This window comes from Palaemon carinicauda, chromosome 1 (assembly GCF_036898095.1).
Source record: "Palaemon carinicauda isolate YSFRI2023 chromosome 1, ASM3689809v2, whole genome shotgun sequence".
NCBI classification, from domain to species: domain Eukaryota; kingdom Metazoa; phylum Arthropoda; class Malacostraca; order Decapoda; family Palaemonidae; genus Palaemon; species Palaemon carinicauda.
The window spans coordinates 269335734-269358939 of NC_090725.1; the positions used below are offsets into that span (position 1 = coordinate 269335734).

General features: G+C 44.2%; 1 protein-coding gene across 1 annotated transcript in view; it reads left to right on the forward strand.

Moving 5' to 3' along the window:
• The window catches only part of Ent3 (equilibrative nucleoside transporter 3), a 119690-nt gene that overhangs the window by 90599 nt on the left and 5885 nt on the right, over window positions 1–23206 (forward strand). The window contains exon 10 of the mRNA XM_068390420.1: window positions 20366–20553. Coding sequence (XP_068246521.1) covers window positions 20366–20553 — 188 coding nt within the window. The remainder of the gene's footprint in view (window positions 1–20365; window positions 20554–23206) is intronic.

Here is a 23206-nt window from a genome sequence, read left to right on the forward strand (position 1 = left end):
ATTAAGAAAATCACTTTTTCTTTTGAGCCTCGCCTCTGGCTCCAGAATCTCAGAATTGTCAGCCTTATCTAGAGACCCAGGTCATATAGAGTTTCTCTCTTCGGGTGAGGTCCTTCTCTCCCCTAACAAAGTTTTCTGGCTAAAAATGAGGACCCCCAAAACAGGTGGTCTCCCTGGAAGATTGTTCCACTTCCTCGGGATCCATCCCTGTGTCCAGTTACCACCCTGAAATCCTACTTAAGTAGAACTTCCACCACAACCACAGGGCCCTTATTTATTAGAGAACATGGAGGAACTATTACCCTTAAGGGAATCAGGCAACAAATTCTTTATTTTATTAAACAAGCTAATCCTGAATCATTCCCACATGCCCATGATATTTGAGCTGTGGCTACCTCAATTAATTTTTTCCACCATATGAAATTGATGAGCTCTCAAAATATACGGGTTGGAAGTCCCCTAAAGTTTTCAAGCGCCACTACCTAAAACCTTTAGAAGCTCTTAGATTCGCCACAGTAGCTGCAGGGAATATAGTTCCTCCTGAAGGTACTGAGTCCTAATCACAACGTCTTGCTCTGTCCTCTTTCCCTCCTGCCTGGCTTACCTATTGTTCCTACCTGTTTTGTTTACCATACACCCTTATGGTGTATTATTTTATTATTCAATTGATCAATTTCACGAATTGTTTTTGATTTCACTTGTTCTTAAAATCCCCGAGCTGATTTTATTTTATGGTAAATCTTTGTTATGGATTTACTTTTGCTTGGTTCTCTCTCTATCATCCCCTGATGGGATTTTGTACTATGCTCATATTCATATCTATGATTGAATTTTTACCTTTGCATTTTTATTACCAAGCTTGATTACCACTATTCATATCTGTTGAATTTTACCTACGGGTTTCATTATTGAATTGTTTACCATGTCTATTTATCACTGTCATATACATGTTGATCTATTTTAACGGGATTCCTCATCCCTCCCTTTTGATATTAAAACTCATCAGCTATGTTATTTTTGTGTTATCCTCTCCTCAGGTAGTTAGCCATATTGGGTCCCCATTCTCTGGTACGATTTCACTGGGCGGCACGGGTCGGAGCCCAGAAAAGGGATTTTGACGTAGGAAAAATCTATTTCTGGGCGAGAGACCCGTGCCGCCCAGTGAACCCACCCGTCCCTCCCTGATTGGGCCCCAATCTGGGGTGCTATAAGGAGTGACGTCTCTGGCGTGGGATTGCTAGTAGTAGTAGGATGTTGAACGGCGCCTCGCTGTTCGGGGATATTGACAGGAGATATCTAAATGGTGCGAGACCTCTGGTTGTGATTTATTCACGCCCCAGTATTATACCGACACCTTATTAAGGTGAGCGAGCTGGGTTCAACCTAGCTTTCCTATACAATTTTTTCTCCGGTAAATTCATAGCAGTTTTTACCTTAGAAATGATGTAAAAGGAGCATTTCACTGGGCGGTACGGGTCTCTCGCCCAGAAATAGATTTTTCCTACGTCAAAATCCCTTTTTTGTTACAGTTCTCCGCCCTCCCCCTTCTCCCGTGAATGTCAGTAGGGGAGGAGGGCGCATACTTAATTTTTAATTCTTATGTTTTGCTATTCCCTCGGTGTTACTCTTCGGAGTTCCCCCCGGGGGAATTTCTGTTAAATAATTATTTAACTTTATTTTCCCAGTTAACTATGCAGTTTTTCTTCGTTTGACTAAAGTGTGCCAACAAAGCAGAGCTGTCCTGTTTGTGCCTGGGGAGTCTGCTGTCGCTGCCGTCTCTCTAGGACATCGTCATGGGCGTTATCCCTTCTCTTAGAAGTTCTCCCGTGACAACTGTCAGCTCTTCAGTTCATCTTAGAACGCTAAGGAGGTTCGCCTCCAGGGGTAGGTAACTTCCCTTCCGAGGGAGGTTCCCTTCCCAGGTGTGAGAGCTTCCCCCTACAAAGGGGGAACTTCTCATACCTTAATAATTCCTGGATGGGTTTTCCTGGTCCTCTTGGTGATGAGCGACCGCACTTGTAACCTTGCTCAAGGAGCTGAGCGGTTGCAAGGCCGGGCGCATGAAAACTTCAGGTGGCTATGCTCTTGGGGCTGAGCGGTCGCACCTGCAACTATGCTCAAGGGGCTGAGCAGCTGCAGGATCAGTCTTGTGTCCTCCCTAGTTCGCTAGGGAGGCCACTCTTAAGGACTCCTCTTCGGAGAATTGCTCCTTATAGGTCAGCTTGCTGATCCAACGGCCCTAAGGGGCGCCATCATCAATGTCTTCAAGTCTCTTCTACAAAGTATTCACCTCTCTCGTTCGCGAGAGAGGCCACTCATAGAGACCCCTCTTCGGAGTATTGTTCCTGATTAACCCAACCATCTCCTAGACCTGCTGACCTGCCATCTCCGTTCCTGCTGTTCCTGAGACTGCCATCCAGAGACATCCTGTTCCAGGGACTGCGCGCCAACGTTCACCTACGCTTCAGCGCACATCGTTGCAGTTTCCTGAGATAGCGCACAGGCGCTCACCAGTGATTCAGCCTGCGAGTGTCTCCTAGTCTCTTCTACGAAGGGCACCTCTCCCGTTCGCGGGAAAGGTCTCTCATAGAGACCCTTCCTCGGGGTATCAAGCAGAACTTCCAGTGTTGATCGTCCTGCCAGCTGACCTACCGATCTACCAGCTCAACCTTGCACTGCAACGAAGGACTTCGGCTCTGGACTCTGAAGCAGTCCTGCCTACGGTCCTCATCGGGGGATGCCCGCCCTTTTTAAGGACACATCCCAGTTCCTGATCGTCCTGTCAGCTGACCCTGCATCCTAGCGCACCCGCGTGCTCGCCGATGATCTTCTTACGCCAACGATCTTCGTACGCGTGCAAGCGCCGACGATCTTCTTTCGCGCACAAGCGCCGACGATTTATTTTCGCGCGCCAGCGCCGACGATCTTCTTGGCCGACGATCTTCAAGTGCCGACGATCTTCTTGGCCTACGATCTTCTTGGCCGACGATCTTCTTTCGCTCGCAAGCGCTGACGATCTTCTTACGCGCACAAGCGCCGACGATCTTCTAACACGCACAAGCGCCGACGATCTTCTTGGCCGACGATCTTCTTTCGCGCGCAAGCACTGATGATCTTCCTACGCGCGTAAGCGCCGACAATCGTCCGCGCGAGGGCACCGATGGTTTCCCGCGCGCACTCGCCGATCTTCTTACGTGCGCCAACGCCGACGATCTTCTTAAGCTCGCAAGCGCCGACGATCTTGAGCCTAAGGATGTGAAGCAGGCGGCTGAGAGGTGTAGGAAGTCACCAAGACTCCCTCCTATATGGGGCTTTGACATTCAAGCCCTATAAACCTCCAGCATCTCAGCAACCACGTCCCACCAGAACAACGGCAGCTAAGACAGAGGGGTCTAAGCCCTTTCCAGTCAAGGACAAGAAAGGCAATTAGTCCCCCAGGGGAGGGAAGAATCCTAGAAGGAGCAGCCGAGGCCGCAAACGGTAGGATTGCCAGTTCCCCTGCATATCCGCCAGTGGCGAGATACCTACAAGGCTGCGCAGACAGGTTGCGGCAACTCAGGGCCGTTTCCTGGACGATTTCTGTAATCAGTCTGGGATATCGCGTCCTGTTCACAACACCTCTACCTCCCCTGAGGACGAATCGGTGTCATTTAGTACCCTTGCCATGGGATCAGCAAGGGGGCGAACTCTGTGGGCAGAGGCCCAGATTAAAGCAAACTCCGGTCAGCATGGAGACCGCAGACACAGTCAGTCTTAGAGTAAACCGCAAGACTTCTTGTGTATACTGGATCTGAAGGACGTGTACTTCCAGATCCCAGTCCATCCGTCTTACTTAGGATTCAGCATAGACAACAAGGAGTACCAGTTCAAGGTGCTGTGTTTCGGTCTGTCCACAGCACCACAGGGTTTCACCAGAGTTTTTACCCTAATATCTTTGTGGGCACTCAGGATCGGTTTCCGTTTCCTCCATTATCTGGATGACGACCTGATCCTAGCAGACTCGGAGTCACTCCCTCTTTGACACCGAGACAAACGTCTAGGACTTTGCCAGGACCTAAGGGTCAGGGTAAGTCTCGAGAAGTCCGCTCTGCTGCCCAATCAAAGACTGGTTCACCTAGGCATGTTTATAGACACCAATCTCCATATGGCCTTCCATCAGACGACAGGATAGCAAGGCTGAGAAGAGTCACAAGCCCTTTCCTCAGACGAGAAGAGCTTCTAACCCAATCGTGGTTACGTCTCCTCGGTCACCTTTCACCCTTGGCTCGTCTAGTTATCAACGGTCGCCTCAGGATGAGGTTTCTCCAGGGGCGACTCAGGTCCTAGTGAAATCAAGACTGTGATTCCCCTGACATCATGATCCCTATGGATCCTGCTGAACAGACCAACCGCCAGTGGTGGGTGACAGGCGAGAACCTACGAAAAAGAATGGATCTTCTCGTTTCCTTCCCACGGATTGGATGCTGTTTTCGGACACCACAAAAGAAGGGGGGGGGGGGCATGTTCTGTACCACAGTACCTCAGGCTGTGGTCAGAATTGGAAAAGTGCCTCCATATGAATCTGCTAGAGATGAAGGCTGTCTTCCTGGCCTTTCAACAGTTCCAACAAAGACCTGGCGGATCATTCTGTGGTGTGATGAGCTACAACACCACAGTAGTAGCTTACATCAACAAGCAAGGAGGCACCTTTTCAAAGCAGCTATCCCATCTCTCAGTAGAGATGCTGAGATAGACCGAAGTCCACTTGATTCCTCTATCAGCTCGCTTCATTCCAGACAAAGGGAATGTGCTCGCCGACAGTCGGAGCAGAGCGTCTCGGGTAATGAGTATCGAGTGGTCCTTGGATCATTCAGTAGCCAACAAAGCCTGACTTTGTGGGGTTACCCGACTGTGGATCGGTTCGCTACAGTGCTGAACTTCAAGCTCCCGCTGTATTGCCCCCCAGTCCCAGATCCCAAGGCACTCTGGCAAGAGGCCTTCCAACAACAATGGGACAGCACCAACGTGTACGCTTTTCCCCCGTTCTGTCTGATGAGGAAGGTGCTCAACAAGACCAGAATATCGGTCAATCTTTCGATGACCCTTTATAGCTACGCTATGGCATCACGCAGAATGGAAATGCCAGGAAGAAGGAGTTCCTCAGGGGAGTGTGCTGAGTGTAACCCTTTTTGCACTAGCAATTAATGGGATATCCTCAGTCATTCCCCGGGATGTTCTCGCAACATTATTTGTGGATGATCTCTCCATATCATTTGCTGGGGCCAGAATGGCAGTGGTTGAGAGAAAAATCCAACTCTCTATTGATAAAATTATCCATTGGGCCGATATGAATGGATTTAAGTTCTCGACAAGTAAAACTACAATTGTCCATTTCTGTCGTATACGGGGAGTACATCCAGACCCGGATATATACATCAAAGGTCAACGGATCCCATGTGCAAGTGAAGCTAAATTTTTAGGGTTGATATTTGATTGTAGGCTTACATGGGTTTCTCACTTAAAAGCATTAAAAGCTAAATGTGTTGAAGCTATGAATCTTTTAAAAGTATTGTCCCATACATCATGGGGGGCAGACCGCAATACAATTTTTAAATTATACAAGGCCTTGATATTTTCCAAAATTAGTTATGGGTGCGAAATATACTCGTCAGCAACCCCAAGTCGGTTAAAAATATTAGATTCAATACATCATGCTAGCATTAGATTGTCCACAGGAGCCTTTAGAACTTCGCCTATCACAAGTCTCCTTGTTGATGCTGGGGAGTTGCCTCTAGACCTTTACCGAATGTCCTCTATTATTCGGTATTGGTTTAGATTGCAAAGACTCCCTAATTCTTCTGCCTTTCAGACTGCAAGCCTTGTAAGACACTCAACTTACTTTGAGCTGCACCCAAAATCTCTTCAACCTTTTGGGTTTCGGGTGAAACAATTATTAAACAATCTGGATTTAATTAGAATTAATGTGCTTCCATTCAAGGTATCATCAACGCCTCCATGGAAATTACCTGACATATCTTTTTGTAAATACTTTATTGGAGTTAAGAAGAATATGACTGACTTAGAATCCAGGTCTCTTTTTATGGAACATGTCGAAGAACATAGGGGATCGACTTTTATATATACTGATGGCTCCAAATCTGATGCTGGCGTTGGATTTGGAGTACATAGTAATGATTTTAATTGTAGAGGTGCACTTCCTCTAACAGCTTCCATATTTACTGCCAAACTGTATGGCATACTAACCGCTATTGAGAAAATAGCTTTGGAAAAGGAGGGTAATTTTACCATTTTTAGTGATGCAAGGAGTGTTCTTCAAGCTTTACAAGTTTTTAATTCTAGTAACCCTCTAGTTTTAAAGATTTTAGAATGGCTTTTTATTATTGCACGGAGAGGTATAACAGTTCAATTTTGTTGGGTTCCAGCACATGTAGGTGTGTCTGGGAATGAGAAGGCTGATTTACTGGCGAAGAATGCGGCATCCGAGTTGCTACCAAGGAGGCATCCCATTCCCTGTAATGATATCCTACCTTACATCAAGAAATTGGTTTGTAATAAATGGCAACAGCACTGGGATAGTCAAGATGGCAATAAAATGAGGGAAGTAACAAATATCATATCACCTTGGAGGTATAACATGATGCCCCGAAAGTGGGAGACGGCTCTTTGTCGCCTCCGATGTGGTCACACACGGTTGACACACGAGTTTCTGCTGAAGGGCCAACACCAACCGTATTGCGAGGACTGTTTAGTACCCTTAACAGTGAGGCATTTGTTGACCGAATGCCCTAATTTTACTAACTTAAGAAATAGATATCTGTTTGAGGCTCGAGGTGAGGATGGCAGGTTCATCCTTGCCAAGATTCTTGGACATGATGTGTCCTACTATGCGAGTGGAATTTTTAGATTTATTTCAGAAGCAGGTCTTCTGAAAACTATTTAACTATTGTAATGACTTCTTAACTTTTATGGTTTTAATTGAATTCTATTTTATTTTTCATATATAATAAATGCTATGGGCGTCAATGACCTTAGATGTCAGGATGCCAGAAAACTTTCAATCAATCAATCAATCACACAGAATGGTTTCTGGACCTTCCGCAACTCCTATCAGAGTTACCGAGAGAGCTCCCTCTACGACACACTCTACTCAGACAACCACTGCCAACATCTTTCACAAAGCCGTAGCTTCGCTTTGACCTCACGCCTGGAGACTATCCAGCATCTCCTCACTAAGAGAGGATGGTCGCAACAAGTTGCGAACGGGATGTCTGGACACCTGCGTAGGTCATCCGCAGGGGTCTACCAGGCAAAGTGGCAAGTTTTCTGTGGTTGGAGTCTTGAAGGGGTATCTCTCCACTCGATACCACTATTCCAGCGATAGCGGAGTTCTTCGTATATTTGCGGGAAGAATGCGCCTTTCAGTCTCGGCAATGAAAGGCTATCGCTCAGCCTTAAGTCTAGCCTAAAGGCTCAAAGGAGTGGACATTTCTTCCTCGCTGGAACTTTCCCTACTCATACGAAGATATGATCTTACCTGCCCTCAGTCGGAAGTGAGACCTCCTCCATGGAACGTGGTTCGAGTTCTCAGGTCTCATAAGAGACCTCCTACGAACCATTACGCAGGCTTCAGATCGCCACCTAATTTGGAAGGCGGCGGTGTTCTAGCTTTGGCCTCGGCCAAGCGAGTCAGTGAACTTCATGGTCTCTCGTATGACATCGCCCATGCTAGGGGATGAGGGGAGGAAACGTTCAGATTCGTCTCTGAGTTTGTGGCCAAGACACAGAATCCGGGAGTGCCGGATCCTCGATTCGACTCTTTCCGGATTTTGAGTCTGCGTTCTGTAACAGATGACCCAGACCATCCCCTACTGTGTCCAGTAAGGAGTCTGAGGTTATATCTCAAAGAACGGTTGTATTCGTCCCTAAGTGCAAGCTTTATTTGTGAGCACTGGGAGAATGAAGAAAAGGGTCACCAAGAATACCATCTCAGCTTGGATTCGTAGGGTGATCCATCTGTCCCTGGATCCTGACCCTCCTCCATCATGTCGCCTTAGAGCGCATGATGTCAGGGGCGTAGCTATGCCCCTGGCCTTCAAGAAGAACTTCTCAGTGATGCAGGTTTTACAAGCAGGGGTGTGGAAGCGTCAGACGACCTTCACAGCCCACTACCTGCAAGACGTGACCCACAGGAGGCTCGATACGTTCTGTATCGGCCCTGTGGTGGCTGCACAACAGCTGGTTTAAACCTCAGGCTCCTTAATGGACAAGTAGCAGAGGGTTCAGGGCATTGTTACCCTGTCTTAGTCTGCATGAAAGAAAAGGTATGTCTGGCCCATATTCTTTTCTTCATCCTCCCCTCTCTTGGGGAAAGCAGCATCCTGGGTTCTCTGCACAGCTGACCTCAAACCACTGCAGGTAAACCATGTTTCCTTGTGTTCCTAGTATTAAGTTAATACTGTCACGTCCCCATACCCTGACGAGGTGTTATTGGTAAAGTCCTAGCCTAAAGTTTTCCATCTAAGAACTTCAGGTCAACTTCCTAGGACGAGTCACACATGATCCTTCACACAGCTTACGTAGGCCGCAGCCCTTGCATAGCAAGGTGCGAGCGAGGTGCAGGGACTCTTTATTGTTTGAGTGCTGACAAACTCAGATAATGAGTCCCCGGGCAAAGCCAAAAGCCAGTATGGCTGGGACTTTTCCACCCTTCCTAAGGGTTGAGTCACCCATATTAAATAGCTTGGTTTGTACAGTATTTCAGTTACGGAACAAATGACAAATTCGTAGATAATTTGTATTTTTCCTAACTATACAAACCTTAGCTATTTAATCAAACTTGCCCGCCAGCCCTATCCCCCGTGAAGTCCTACCTCTAAGCAAAGTGAGCTCACCACACAGGTGTGTGAGGGGGGGGGGGCGGGGTAGCAAGCTACCCCTCCCTACCCCCCGCTAACTAGCGATGGGGGTAGTAAACCCTCGTTAAAATTCTAATGGCTCGTCATTTCAGCTACGCCGAAAGTAATACCCATATTAGATAGCTAACGTTTGTATAGTTAGGGAAAATACAAATTATCTACGAATTTGTCATCTTTGGAAAAAGATGATTATACAAACCTTAGCTATTTAATCAAACTTGCCCGCCAGCCTTATCCCCCGTGAAGTCCTACCTCTAAGCAAAGTGAGCTTACCACACAGGTGTGTGAGGGGGGGGCGGGGTAGCAAGCTACCCCTCCCTACCCCCCCCCCCTACCCCCCGCTAACTAGCGATGGGGGTAGTAAACCCTCGTTAAAATTCTAATGGCTCGTCATTTCAGCTACGCCGAAAGTAATACCCATATTAAATAGCTAACGTTTGTATAGTTAGGAAAAATACAAATTATCTACGAATTTGTTATCTTTGGAAAAAGATTTAGGCATTACATCAGAAAATAGATTTCTTTGTCTAGTAATGGCCACTCAGTATTATTTGGACAAGACTACGAGTATTAGAGGTTGTGTTCATAATTTGCCCTATGGAATTTGAATTCCCAATCATCCTCTGTCCAAAAGTGCAATGTCATTTCTTGTTAAAAGTTTGGTCACAGTGGCTCATAAAGAATTGGATCCAAGTCTGAAACACTCTTGAAGGGTAGGGTTCATGATATTCAATGTACAGCTACATCTCATAATATCTGCAAAAATATTTATTTGGAAAGGGTTTTGGTGGCTGCTCATTGGCATATTTTACTCACTAAACATTATTTTCAACAATCCTAGTTTACTTACCAAGATTGCTGGGCTTTAGGTTTTCTAGTGGCTGCCAGCAATGTGGTCCAATAAACGGATTTTGAGCGAAGCGAAAAATCTATTTTTGGGTGAGATAGCCATGTCGTCCTGATGGAAGGTTCCTTTAAGTAGCTTCATAGTGTATATTTGACTACAGTGATATTCCCAGAGAATTAACCTTAAATCTTTTACCCCCAATGGACGTACTGATACTTTTCACAAAACTCATCCCTTTACCCCCATGGACGTACTGGTACGTCCTTTAAAAAAACTGCTATTTACAGTACATTTCTTTTTGCGTATTTTTGATAACTTTATGAGAAACTTCAGGCATTTTCCAAAAGAATGAGACCAACCTGACCTCTCTATGACAAAAATTAAGCCATTTAAAAAATATATATTGCAAAATGTGCTTAAAAAAAAATGCTTGGGGATTAAGGGTTGGAAAGTTCCAAATAGCTTGGGGGTAGTAGGGTTAAGGTTTCCAGAATTCTAACTCCTGGCACGAATATCCTTAAAGTTTCCTTTAAGGATATCACATAATATCAGAGGGCGTATTCTTGACACGCCACATAGCAATCTTCACTCCGAATCGCGTTTACGCCTCGAGGGGGAAAGTGGCAAAAACAAAGGGGAGTCATTATTAAGGTACCCTTCCTCCGTTAGTATCTGAGTATCTAGATGGCGCCATCGTCGCCACCATGTTTATTCCTTGTAGCGTTGAGCAAGGTGCTACAGATACAGTAGTTTCGGGAGGGATCCTGCCAAGGCCTTTTCATAAAAAGGAGGGCGGGTCCATCAGGACGACATGGCTATCTCACCCAAAAATAGATTTTTTTGGGGGGCTCAAGCCATGTCGTCCTGATGGAAGGTTACCAGAGCATTAATGTATCTGTGGATTTCCAATTGTGCCTTAACCTCAAGACAATATTTCCTTGGTCGCTCAGGCCTTAACGACATAAGACGTTACTGTTATATGTCATTACTTCTAATCATGAACTATGTTAGTGCTTCCTGCCCCCTGTAGGGAAGAGTCATACTAGACTCAGGAAAATTCTCGAGGTTTGCATATCCCATATGAACAAACCTAGCAACAAAAAGCATACAGGTCTCGCTGTATACCCAATCAGTCGAAGTTTGTATTCCCAATACGAACAAATGTTTATATACGCCACTATATCATCTAAGGCATACAGGTTTAGCTGTATGCAACAATAGACAAGTTTGTAACTGTGTAGAAACAAGGTATGCATAGGCAGAAAAGGTTTGTATACATGTAAGAACAAAGTTACTCCAGTTGTTCTCATGATAATATGCTGATTAAAAGGGAATAAGTAAATAATGCTCACACAAATATTTCTTCATGTAAATTTGGGACGAAATAAGACGCAAATACCAATCAATTGTTTATTGGTAATCAATAAATAGTAATTCAACATACATTTTGTAAACACAAAAAATGCTAGTGAATAATAAGAAACATAAAAATGCAGACAAGATCAGAATTACTTGTTTCACCTGAAAGGAAACGATAGTTAATGCCACCAAACTGAAAATGTAATAAATTTTCTAATATACATTTCTGTGAATAACTGTCTTTTCACAGTGTAAAAAACACATGGAACAAGTGATAACTCTATGTTTCTTCACCTTTAGTAACTGGAACTGTCCATAGTGTCATCCTGGTGACACTTCACTTTACATGTTGCACTGTAAGGTGTCAACACGCACACCCTATCATAACAGTCCCAGTCAATTCACTGTTCCTTGCAGCGCTAAGTGACAGGTTTTAGTACACTACCTGCCGCCACCACATACCTTTTCAATTCTTGCACTTGCTTCGTGTAGTGTTTAAAAAACACTCTGGATGTCTTCCATCCAGTATCCAAGCGAAGACGCTCGAAATCCATGTATTGAAAGAAGTTCAATGACGAAGCAATTTTTCTAGGATCATGACCTGGGGTGTACTGTCAGGATCCGCTCTGCGAATGAAGTAGGTGATATTCGCCCTTAGTTGTTTTAGGGACAAGTTTGAGCCCGATTTTTCTCCTTTAAAGAGCTGTCCTCCCCTGAAGTCTGAAGTTCTATGAAAATAGACCTTTAGACATTCTACTGGACACAGCGAGACATCTTCCTTCAGAGGGCAGATTCTCCAGGGACCCCACCTTTTGGTAGGTAGCTCATTCTTGGCGTGAAATGTTGAGTCAGGAAAAAGATTCAGTTCTCCCACTTCTGTGAACTGAATATGGCCCTCATCCCGAGAAAGGGCCACTATTTCACTAACTCTGGCCCCCGAGGCTAGAGCAAACAAGAATATAACTTTTTGAGTCAAATCTTTCAGAGAGCAGTCCTCATTGTTCACTGTCGTGACAAAGTGTAGAACCTTATCCAACGACCATGAGATGGGCTTCGGAAGTGCTGCAGGTCTAAGTCTAGCACAGGCCTTAGGGATCTTGTTAAAGATTTCATTGGATAAGTCTACTTGGAAGGCATAAAGCAAAGGTCTAGTCAAGGCAGATTTACACGTTGTTATCGTGTTGGCTGCTAAACCTTGTTCATGAAAGCGAAAAAAGAAGGATAAACAGAAATCTGTTGAGATCTCTTTTGGTCTTTTTGCCTTGACAAAAGCAACCCACTTCTTCCAAGATGACTCATATTGCCTTCTGGTAGATTTAGACTTATATTCTTCTAAGAAGTCTATACTATCTTTCGAGATTCCAAGCCTTTTCTTAACTGCTAAGGAGAGAAAATCATGAGATGAAGGTCTTGGGTTTTCTGTAATGAAGCGAAGACAGTCGTCTTCTGTACTTGTTGAGTCAGAATTGGGTCTGGCAGAGGGACCAGCCTCAGCTGCAATTCCAATACTAGAGGGAACCAATTGCTCATAGGCCACTTGGGAGCCACTAGGGCTGCTGTTCTCTGAAAGGATCTCAGATTGTTGAGGACCTTCAGCAGAAGGTTGGTTGGGGGGAACAGGTAAATCCTGGTCCATCTGTTCCAGTCAAGGGACATGGCATCCACCGCTTCTGCTAGAGGGTCCTCGTATGGGGCCACATAACGAGTTAGCTTCTTGTTGTCGCTCGTCGCGAAGAGGTTGATCTGCAGTTCTGGAACTTGACATAAGATGAAGAAGAATGATCCTGCATCTAGGGACCATTCTGACTCTATCGGCGTGAGCCTGGATAGAGCATCTGCCGTCACATTGCAGAACCCTTGAAGGTGAACTGCTGATAAGTGCCATCTCTTCTTTTCCGTCAAGCAGAAGATGGCCAACATCACATGGTTGAGTTGGGGTGATCTCGAACCTTGACGATTCAAACATCTCATTATCACCTCGCTGTCCAGAATCAGTCTTATGTGGACTGAATGGCGAGGGCACAATTTCCTCAGCGTGAGAAAGACTGCCATGGGCCTCCAAAATGTTGATGTGGAAGGTCTTGAATAGAGAGGACCAAGTCCCTTGGACTTTCCGTTGGTGAGAGGGACCTCCCCATCCTTCCTTTGATGCGTCCGTGTGGATGATGACTGAAGGCAGAGGTGGTTGCAGAGGCACCGACCTCTTCAGGTTCTTGGCCTTCGACCATGTCTTGAGAATTGATCGTAGTCGAGTCGGTATCGGTCTTCTTAGATCTCTTAGAGCATTTGATGCGTATTTTCTCCAGACTCCTGATGCATCCTTTAACTGTGCTCTTAGCACCGGGTCTGTCACTGATGCAAACTGAAGGGAGCCCAGCACTCTCACCTGTTGGCGTCTTGATATCCGATCGGATTTCAGAAGTCTCTTGACAGATCCCGCTATCTCTCTCCTCTTCTTTGATGGAATGGAGAGGTGGTGTGAATGTAGGTTCCAATGTATTCCAAGCCATTGAAACTTTTGAGCTGGAGATAGTCGAGACTTTTTGACGTTCATCTTGAATCCCAGATGTTCCAGGAACTGGATCACTTTCTTGGATGCTTGCATGCATTCCGTCTCGGATGCTGCCCACACTAGCCAATCGTCCAGGTAGGCTACCACCTGGACACCTTGTAGGCGTAGTTGTTGAATGACTGCATCTGCAAGCTTTGTAAAGATCTTTGGGGCTTTATTTAGTCCGAAGGGCATGGCTCTGAAGACGTACTTCTTCTTCTGTAGTCTGAATCCTAGGTAGGAGGAGAGTTGGCGATTGATTGGAATGTGCCAATAGGCATCTGCCATGTTTATGGAGACTGTGTACGCCTGTTTTGGCAGCAGGGTTCTTATGTGTTGAAGGGTCAGCATCCTGAACTTGTAGTTTACTATGAACTTGTTGAGTGGCGACAAGTCCAGAATGACTCTGAGTTTGTCTGAGTCCTTCTTGGAAACACAAAACAGCCTTCCTTGGAATTTGATGGACTTTGCCCTCATTACCCGTTTGCTCAAGAGTTCTCGGGTATATTCTTCCAGAACGTGGGTGGAGTGTTGGAAGAATTGAGGAAATGATGGTGGAGCTGTCTTCCAGCTCCAACCTAGTCCGTTCTTGATCAGGCTGGTGGCCCAGGGATCGAAGGTCAAGCGATCTCGAAATGAATGGAGTCTTCCTCCTACCGGAAGCATCTCATTGCTTCGGTTGTTCGGAGGACTTGCCTCCTTGACAGCGCCCTCCCCTACCCCCTCTTCCTCTAGAGGGGCGTCTGGAGGAACCTCTATATGACCCTCTACCTTTAGGGCGAAAGGTAGTGGTCTGCCTCTCATAGGCGGGAGTAAAGGCTGGTGACTGGGACACCACCTGCTGGGGTACCATCTGGTAGGTGGGTTGGGGTTGTGCCACCATCTGGGGCACCGCGGTCATGGGAAGTTGTTGTTGTCTGGTGGGGCAAGAGGGCAACCTTGGCCTCTTTGTCTTCCTTTTTGGTTGGGGACCCTCATCCGGGGAAGACTTCCTTTTAGACGACATACCCCACTTCTAGAGAAGATTCCTGTTCTCTGTGGCAGCCTTGTCGACTATTTCCTTGACCACTTCGTTCGGGAAGAGGTCCTTTCCCCAGATATTGGAAGATTTCAGCTTCCTGGGTTCATGCTTCACCGCAGCCGAAGCAAACACGAACTCCCTACAAGCCCTTCTGGCCCTAACGAAGCCATACGGGTCCTTGACTAGTGTTGCCAAGTGTGACTTGGCCACGACCATAAACATATCTGGGGTTTTATGGTCACTTGCCATTGCCTCCAAGGTAGTCTGGAGGGATAGAGATGCGGCAAGCCTTTCCTTTGTCTCTTGCTCTCTGTACAAGAGAAAATCAGACAACTTAGGGAGGTTTTCACTGAACTGGCGTCCAGCAATATCCGCCTCCAACTTCCCGACTGAGAAGGTAAGGTGTATTTCCTTCCAGTCCTTATGGTCTGTAGGCAGAGCTAGGGATAAGGGTCTACACTCCTCAAGTGTAGGACCAGGTTTCCCAGCTTCTACTGCCTTCATCAGTGCCTTGAACCCCTTTTCTGCAAAGGGAAATGCCAGTGTAGCTGGAGCAAGAAAGGAAGGGTGTTTCTTACTCAGGGCTAGCACTTTAGAGTTAGTGAAGCCCCTGTCTTTCATACTGCTAGTCATTAAAGCCTGAGCTTTCCCATGGGCAAGAACTATGACCTCTTTCGGCTCTGTCTCCTCTTTAGACACAGGTTCCGCCTTCAGACGGACGAAGCAGTCTGGATAAGACTCAAAGCTGGGACAAAAGTCGACATCTTCGATGAGGACAGTTCCCAGCTTTTCCGAGATGAATATTTTCCTGTTTGTGATTGGCATGTACTCTGCATGCCTCCACGGGTTTACGTCAGAACATGAAGGAAAGTCCTTCACGTTGAGTCTCTTTTGAGACCCACGGGACGCTGCGAGCTGATGTATCTCCTTCCTCAAGGCAGCTTCCCTTTCTTCACTCTGCTTCTCAAATCTCTCCATCATTGACATGAGAGTAGACAGTGTCTTCCCCATTTCATCGGATGGAGGAGCAGAGGACGTAGAGGGCACTGGTTCTGGGGCTGGAACCGACGAAACGGACACCGATTCGACTTCATTATCTTCGGTTTCAGGAGCCAAGGTAGACTCCTCTTCCTGACCTTCCGCAAGAAGGTCCTTCTCGGTGTCTTCTGACACTTCTGACATCCTCTCATCTAGATGGATGTCCTTCATTTCATCCGAGACATCCGTATCTACGGAAATCTGGACGCAAGGTATCTCAGGGTGAGGCTGTGGTATGATGGCATCCGCAGATGCCTTGGGGAACAGATAGGCCCGCATCCGCTCATTCGGAAGGTAAGGCCCCATGGCGTTCTTCTGGAAGCCACGGACCCATCTATGCAGCTTACTCCGTGCTGCATCCCTTGACTCCGTTGTCTTTGGGTCATCAAAGGCCTCAGTAACCAAGGCTTTGCATACATCACATACCTGGGGGTCCCAATACTTGAGAGTTCCCTTGGTGATGGAACAGTGGGAGTGCGCCCTGCATTCCCCGTGGCCACAGAAGTCCTTACTCCTGATGTTGCAGAAGACTCGGCGGCACTTAGGGTGGTCCTCCTGTAAAGAGAGGAAAACAAAATGAGTATATGGTAGTTCATCTCACTTGATAAACTATATAAATATTATTAATAATATTTTTGCATTTTATTGCATATAGCTATGATAGGTAAGCTAGAAATGAATTAGGAAAGACACATACATGTGTTTCCTGCCCAGCCAATTGCTGTGACCTCCCTCAAAATTAAAGCCTATGGTTATCCTATTCAGGAGGCCCATTAGAAGAGTTCTACCCTATAAGGATAGATAAGTGTAACTTAATAATGAGGGTCATTTGTAACTGATCATCTATCAGTGTATGGAAAGAAATTTCCTTTCCTTTTATAGTATGGTCTCAACAATAGACTGCGCATGGACACACAGCGTATGTTGGAAATTCCACTTCTGTATATTTTATACTATAGTTTTCTGTTTGCAGTATGATCTATACTGCAAATATACTGGCTACTGTATAGTCATATACTGTAGTTCTAGCCGGAATGTTGCTGGCAAGGCTAGCACCTGGGGCATAATGCGCAGGCTGGGATGGTGGCCGGCAACCCGCCGGCTGTTGGCGCACTAGTCCAGTGTATGGAAAGAAATTTCCTTTCCTTTTATAGTATGGTCTCAACAATAGACTGCGCATGGACACACAGCGTATGTTGGAAATTCCACTTCTGTATATTTTATACTATAGTTTTCTGTTTGCAGTATGATCTATACTGCAAATATACTGGCTACTGTATAGTCATATACTGTAGTTCTAGCCGGAATGTTGCTGGCAAGGCTAGCACCTGGGGCATAATGCGCAGGCTGGGATGGTGGCCGGCAACCCGCCGGCTGTTGGCGCACTAGTCCAGTCGGCGTCTTGCCGGTCGGGGTAGTAGCCGGTAGTCTGAACCCTGCCAGCCCTTACCGGCCAAGGTAGTTGTGCCGGCGGCTCGTTGGCTGCCGGCGTGCAAGTCCAGCCAGCACCTTGCCGGCTAGGGTAGTGGCCGGCAGCTGCCGGTTAGGTTAGTACCCGGTGGCACTAGGCGATAGAGAGAGAGAAAGCAAGGAGTGAAGGATGATGTAAGAGCTATGTGTTACTGCCTTCCTCCAGAATGAGGGTTCAAATGGAAGGGGAGAATGTATTGTTCAGGCTTCCACCCATCCACAACCATTGCCGGTCTCTGCCAGCCACAGGTTTGTGAATGGCAGTCCAAGAGAGGACTGAAGAACACTCTACAGTAAAGGGATCCTCTGCTGGCAGCCGGCCCAGCCGGCACAGCTCTCCCGGAGCCTTGCGTCCATAAGGAAAAGCTGAGCGACTAGGCCACTACAAGCAGAAGCCCGAGCCGGCCCTACAACCTGCCAGCAAGCGGTGAGATTGTAGGACGACGGCCAAAGGGTTGCGATGGCTATGCCATCTCTAAAGGACAGAGGGGGGAGGGAAAAGGGTCCTGTATGAGGTGTGGAAGGAGCCAGCAGGGTTGCCGGTCCTACCACACCCTAAAGAAACTCTGTTTCAGTATCGGCGCCATCCTAGGCAGCAGGAGGATATCTATTCTCCAGGCTAGGGTCTGCCAATACAGTTAAGGGGCCAGCAGCAATCTTGCCGCCACCCCTAAACAGGAGAGAAAAAGAGTTCCAGTGCTGGCACCATCCTAGGGGGCAGAAGAATGTCTATTCTTCAGCCTAGGGTCTGCAAGCACAGGACTAGTCTACTAGACCGCAGGAAGAAGGTGGCAATATCATATAACCCCTTCAGGTGCGGTGTAGGGAGGTCTAGCCTCCTATGCCGGCAGCATAATCCGACAGGGGAATGACTCTTCACCCTGCCGGCCCGCTGCCAGCACAAGACTATGTAATCTGAGGTTCTGACCGAAACCCAAAATCTGCCATCTGCGGCTAAGGGAAGGGACAGAAAACCCTAGCCTAGTCCTGCCTGAATGACAACTCGAGGCACGACCAACTAGGGTTGTAGCCTAAGGCTACACTCAGAGGGAAGGAGGGATTACCCTTAAATCTCCACTGGAGACGAGTATCGCTTTATATAATAATTCTAGGAGATATCTATCTCCGCCTGAATTGATAAAACGATACACGAGGGTAACCGGGGAACATGTATGAAAGTATACTAAAGTCACTAGGCTAGTAGCCCAGTGGCAGCGAGAATCGACTACCTAAATCACCGAAACACTCTCATATACTATCTCAGAAGAGGAAATTTTATATGCAATCAATATATCTCACATGTATAAATTGCCTAAATAGCTTCATTTAAATTTAAGAACACTAGGAATGTCTATTATATCATGCATGAAAGTAAACTGAAACGCCTAGGCTAAGAAGCCTAGCGTAAGCAAGGTTCGGTTACCTAAATCGCCGAAACTATAACGAATACTATCGGCATAATATAATTAAATCCTAGCAATGAAGACTAAATAGCTATCTTTATTTATGCTATTTATACCGGGAAAGTCGTTCTGGCTAGCTAAATAACTTATGCGTTACGAACGACACCGCCCATGACGCCTCCGGTTCAGGCAACAGCTCTTCCACTAAGTTTAACTTAATTTGACTTAAAGATCAAATACTCAACGTTCCAGAGGCAGAAGAGGCTGGAGATTGCATGATAAATCCAAAATAATCCAAAGTAACGAGAGAGCAACCGGGAAAATCACCGAGCGAGATCGCCACAGATAAAGGAATAAACATGGCGGCGACAATGGCGCCATCTAGATACTCAGATACTAACAGAGGAAGGGTACCTTAATAACGGCTCCCCTTCGTTTTTGCCACTTCCCCCCTCGAGGCGTAAACGCTATTCGGGGTGAAGATTGCTATGTGGCGTGTCAAGAATACGTCCTCTGATATTATGCGATATCCTTAAAGAAAACTTTGAGGATATTCGTGCCAGGAGTTAGAATTCTGGAGACCGTAAGGTTAATTCTCTAGGAATATCACTGTAGTCAAATTTACCCTAAGAAGCTACTGAAAGGAACCTTCCATCAGGACGACATGGCTTGAGCCCAAAAAACTTTTTCTTGGCTTGATTAATTTTTAATTTCTGAATTTAAAGATTTTCTAAGTTTAGTTATATGGTGTTGGTGTTTGTATGAATAGGAAATTAGGGGATACAATAGTATTAAGGGAAACAATCAGGAGTCCTGTATTTCCTGTTTTTTTAAACAGCTTGTTACTGATAATGTAGATTGTAGGTTGGTCTAGAATGTTAATTATTTTTAAGATTTACAAAACTATAAATGACCCTTCTTTCCTTCACGGGAAACTTGCCTCCATCAGTGTGTGGTAATCAGCTATATGAACATCACAGGAGGTCCATAGAAGTAGAAAGAATTTCAATAATAAGATTTATTTTTATACTTGCCCGATGTTCAAATACAGATACATGCCCATCCTCCTTCCCACTGACTTGTGATGTCAACTTTGAGACTGAAGACAAAGGCAGTATGGCTTGCCTAAGCTATCAGTTATTGCCATTAACTGCTATATTGTCTCTCTACTTTAATAGACATATTCTATTGAAAGGAAACAAAATGAGACATTGCAGTCTTGCAGGTAAATGTTAATAAAATTGAGCTTCTAGAGGGTAGAGATATGATCATCAGGGAAGCATAGAAATAATCGATTTTATTATCAAAATTCAATTTATATTGGCAATACCTTTGTTCTATGCCAACAAATTGGTTTCATCCACATTGGCCTTAGCTCATCATGACAACAAATGATATGAGACTGACTTTCCTTCTTCAATTAGTCAATTCTAGCATCAATAAAGTATATTTGTATATGTAGGATTCATAAATTTTATGAAGTTTTCCACATCTGGAGTATCTTTTCAACTGCTGGTGTTACGTGTTCATTATTAGCCTACAGGAGTTTTTCTTCCTAAACTAACCCTATTTTTATGTAAAATTTATGAAAGCATGTAGGTATGCTGTTGGTGACAGTTGTTATAGCTAGGTTATGAGTCTCATGAAAGATATAGATGAATAGTTATGTGTTACTAATTTATAATTTACTGTTTTATGGATCTCCTGTCAGCATAATTGTATTGTAAAAATAATTAAATTTTTCATTATCTGGCCTTACAGGAGGTGTAGTAGCCCGATGGCATGTTAGTCGAAATGTATGGCAGTACATGCTTTCTATAGCATTGGCATACTTTGTAACGTTGTGCTTATACCCTGGTATTGAAACTGAGATTGTGTCTTGCCGTTTGAAGTCATGGATGCCTGTCATAATAATGGCTGTTTTTAATCTCTTTGATTTAATTGGAAAGGTAAGTCTGTAAACATTCTGTATGTTTTATAGTTAAGTGTAACTTAAATGACTTCAGCAAAGTTTTCTTGAATATCTAAGTAAACATCACTGTTGCTTTAATTGTTTATTGTAAAGTACTCTTCCTGGTTTGATGAGAAAAATTGTTGAGCAATAATTGTCAACTTAAGAATCTATGAAGGACCATGCATGATTGATTCATCTGTAATATTCTGTTACTCTATAGAAATGGATTCTTTGCACCAATAAGTCTCTCCTTTTCAAAAACGAGCGTTAGGTGTTGAAGAAAAAGCCTTTGAAATTTATGAACATATAAGTCCAGAGAAGATAACTAAGAACTAATACTCTAGTATAGTTGCAAATTCATTTTCTTCTTCTACAATAGAATTGTACTTAGAGATGAAATTCCTATAAAAAAAAGTAGATTTTCAGACTTTTCACCCTACTTTTGTTAAGAGCCATGCTGTTGCTTTTCTTTGGAACTTCTATGTGTATATGCTTTCCACCAAGATCATAACCATCTGTGGGTGAAATGGTATCAGGGAGTAACTATATATACCTATTATTTTTATAGAGATATAGACTCATTTATTTAAAGTTTTATTTATTTTCTTCACAATATCTTGCTCCATTTTCTGCTTACATATATGGCTTTGATTGTTTTTAAAAATTAGGGTATTTCGGACAGCATGTCTTCTCACTAAGTTGAGTAAGGTGAGTCTATAACTCTACTTATAATGATGGATATGAATTTGATAAACTTTTGACCCAAGTGATGCTATGATTAATACTTGGAGGACCCAGGTAAGGATTGGTCATTGGTCCTGTAACCTTTAGCTGATGGAGGTGCACCGAAGTCCTTGTATACCCAGTGATTCAGAAGGTGGTCAGGACGCATACATCCATGTATCTGAAATATAGAGAAATAATAGAATATAGATTTTCTATAATGTACCCTGTCTTTACTAAACAGTCAAGCCTCGTTCTTCGCGATAGTTAGGTTACAGACACAGGCGTGATATGCAAATTTTCGCTAATAGATACTTCAGTAGGGTGGGATAACACCTAACCTAAAAAGTCACTGCCCCTTGCCACGAGCGGGTGCCCGAGCTGATGATTAACACAGTAAATACTGCCTAATATTGTTTTGATTTGGTTTCTACAATAGTTTATAATCATATGTATAGTGTACAGTACATTTGCACACATGTAGACCACATACTGGACACAGTAAGGTTACAGTACAGTATTGTGCTAAGGTAAAGTTTGAGTCGTCATCATCCCCTTACTCTTCTGTATAACAAAAGTGGTTCCTATCTAGTAATACTGTGCTGTAACCTAATACTCACTGATAGTGTAGTATATATTACTGTAATATATGTACAGTAATATTACTACAGTACAGTTTAACTGTACTTACTGTAAGTGTTCGGTGTTTTTGTTCAAGACTCGTAGCCTACGCCGCTACACTAGAAGCATGACACACCCTCTTATGTGTTGTCTCTTGCGCAGTATGTTATCTATACTTTCTTAAACAGAAATACAGCTCATTTTATAAACTAAAACCTTAAATATCTCGATAATAATTATTTCTTTTAAATAAATAAACAAAAACTGTGCATTCGATTACTTTTCAATACTTTTCATTGTGGTATCAACCACTTAAATCTGACGAGTTAGTTCTTTACCTTTTTTGCACAGTAACTTTCGATCATAGCAGATAGGGAGGATTTTGGCAAGTAATTTGAAAGAAAGAGGGTATGAAGGCAGTGGGTGGGGGAATTTTCTTTGTTTTATCCAGAGGTTGTCAAACAGGCACTTCTACTTAATACAGTAGCTTGTTCTATTTAGAGGTAAGTTTCATGTAATTAATAAAGTCTAATACTGTCCTGTAGATATTAGAATATCAGTAACTGATGGAAACAGTAGTAGTACCTATCTAGTAGTTCCCTTGTCTATCAGATAGCTATCGTTGAACTTAAGATGGGAAGCAGCCTTTTCCATCTTGTTATACTAAGGATAGGTGATACACCCAAAATATAAACTAAAATAAAATAGTAATTCCATTGAGCTGCTAACTTATATTCCAACCAAAGGATTTATGTAGGATGTGAAATAATTAGGTTTTGTGAATATTTGCCCAAATATTGCTAATGGAAGTCATAAATGCTATAATATAATCGAAAAGATTAATGGCAGGTTTACATAAGCAACTAATACAAAATAAGTAAAACATAGTTCAGAATCTATTATATCCTGCATACTGGGATCACTTCTACACCATGTACTGTAAAAAATTGTCTTCCGAAAGGAATGAGTAGTAATGAAATTAGAATTATTTCAAAATGCTGTAGAAATATAAAAACCAACAACAGAAACTATCTAAAGTTACCTAGATAAAAGACAATCATGAGGCCCTTGTTTTCAAACTTAAACAGTTGGGAGTGGGTGGGTTGTTTCTTAGCATTGTTATTGAATTTTTAAGTAATAGATCTCAAAGAGTTGTTGTTGATGGGCACCATAGTGAGTATAGGAATGTGATATCTGGTGTTCCACAGGGTAGTGTTCTTGGCCCATTATTTTTCATATTATATACACAGGACATGTGGTTTGGTCTAGAAAACAAGCTTGTTGCAAGATGATGCTACTCTATT